The sequence below is a fragment of the Mesitornis unicolor genome, unplaced genomic scaffold, assembly GCF_000695765.1.
Source record: "Mesitornis unicolor isolate BGI_N332 unplaced genomic scaffold, ASM69576v1 scaffold33968, whole genome shotgun sequence".
In the NCBI taxonomy this organism is placed as follows: domain Eukaryota; kingdom Metazoa; phylum Chordata; class Aves; order Mesitornithiformes; family Mesitornithidae; genus Mesitornis; species Mesitornis unicolor.
This window is the reverse complement of record NW_010203180.1, coordinates 49,247-50,687: the sequence shown is the minus strand read 5'-3', so window position 1 is coordinate 50,687 and position 1,441 is coordinate 49,247. Positions and strand designations below refer to the sequence as shown.

Genomic DNA, 1,441 nt, shown 5'->3' with positions numbered 1-1,441 from the left:
CTCTTTCTAAAAAGATATTTTTTTTTTAAATATATGATGGACTTGCCTGTGGAGTTCCCAGCAAGGCAGAGTATCCAGGCTCTGCAGCAGCATTGCAGCCAAAGTAACCATGCATATGCTATCTAGGCAATTTACAGCAGTCTTTTTGAAAAGATAATGATTTACAATGTAGCGCTGCTTCAACCCAATACAGAACTTGCAGCCAAAATACCTAATGGTGATTTCACAAGAATTAAGGAAAAAAACCTCAACATTCAATCAGAAGGATGCAACTAATCATCCCCAAGTCAATTGTGTCCCAGAACTGAAGGAAACCAGCAAGCTCTTGACTAACAAATGATATTAAAGCCATAACTGAAGGGCATCTGGAAATAAGCACTATGCATGCCACTGTCCACTTTTACAGAAACAATAAATACGAAAAAGCATTTTAAACTGTATTGAGGCAAAACATGAACTCTGAAGTTAATTCTAGCATTGTCAGGATGAAACACAGTATTTAATTTATGAAGATATAAAGTATGCAAAGCTGTGAGTAAGTGACAGACACCTACTCCATGCTGGGAAGCCACTGCTCAGCCCAAGCAAGTTTGGGTGTGGTACGAGGGAAGCGGGAAGCGAGGGCAGCAGAAGCAAACCCTCAAGGAGGGTTTCTCCAAAAGGCAGGCACCAAATCTTCTTCGTCTCCTACTCCTACAGCAGCCCCTGCTGGCCTGTGCTTCAGATGGCTCCTGGCTCCCCAGAAACCTCCTGGGGTTGGGGGAGTGCTGGACAGACAACACTAGGACAGGGAACAGTAATGTATCCACAAGTGAAACCTTCAGGTGAGAAAGAACGCAGCTCAACTGAGATGACCTCCTAAACATTCAGAAATATTTTTCATTTTTATGTGATGAGGAGATGCCATGAACCAACACACAAAACAGAGCCCTGGCTCATGCCCTGGGCAGCTCCAGTGACCCACGTCACCAGACCATAGGAAGCAGGCTCCCCTATAGACTCCCACTTTGAAGAAAGCATGGTTTGCTTGAACTCCACACATTTGCTCGAGTCCCACCACAGTCACCCAAGACTGAATCACATGCTTAAATACTTCTCGTCTCAAGGCTGACAGCTGACTCTAGCATCAGTGGCTTCAGTGACAATAAAACTTGAATGGCATAAGGTGCTTGGTGCTCCCAGAATTAAGTAGCACCTATTATTTCCCCCCTCATCCATTTCCCAATTTTAGTCACAGGGGCATATTCCAGAAAATTACTCATTTTCTTAGCTTGGTTCTTACGCACACAGAAGGCTTCACTCCTCCCGACAAAAGACAAGTACCACTCTCTAGGCAGAAATTTTCTTCTTGGGTGTCTCAAGTGTGGGGGTCCAAAGAAAACATGAAAGAGAGCTCGCAGCTGAAATTATGAGAAATTACATTCAAAGCATTTACATTTCT

At 43.7% G+C, this 1,441-nt stretch overlaps 1 protein-coding gene across 1 annotated transcript in view; it reads right to left on the bottom strand.

The window, feature by feature from the left end:
• The window catches only part of LOC104545478 (cyclin-dependent kinase 14-like), a gene marked incomplete at its 3' end in the record, with an annotated part of 38,423 nt that extends 38,308 nt beyond the window's left edge, over positions 1–115 (bottom strand). The window contains exon 1 of the mRNA XM_010190627.1: positions 47–115. Coding sequence (XP_010188929.1) covers positions 47–115 — 69 coding nt within the window. The remainder of the gene's footprint in view (positions 1–46) is intronic.
• Positions 116–1,441: the final 1,326 nt, after the last annotated feature.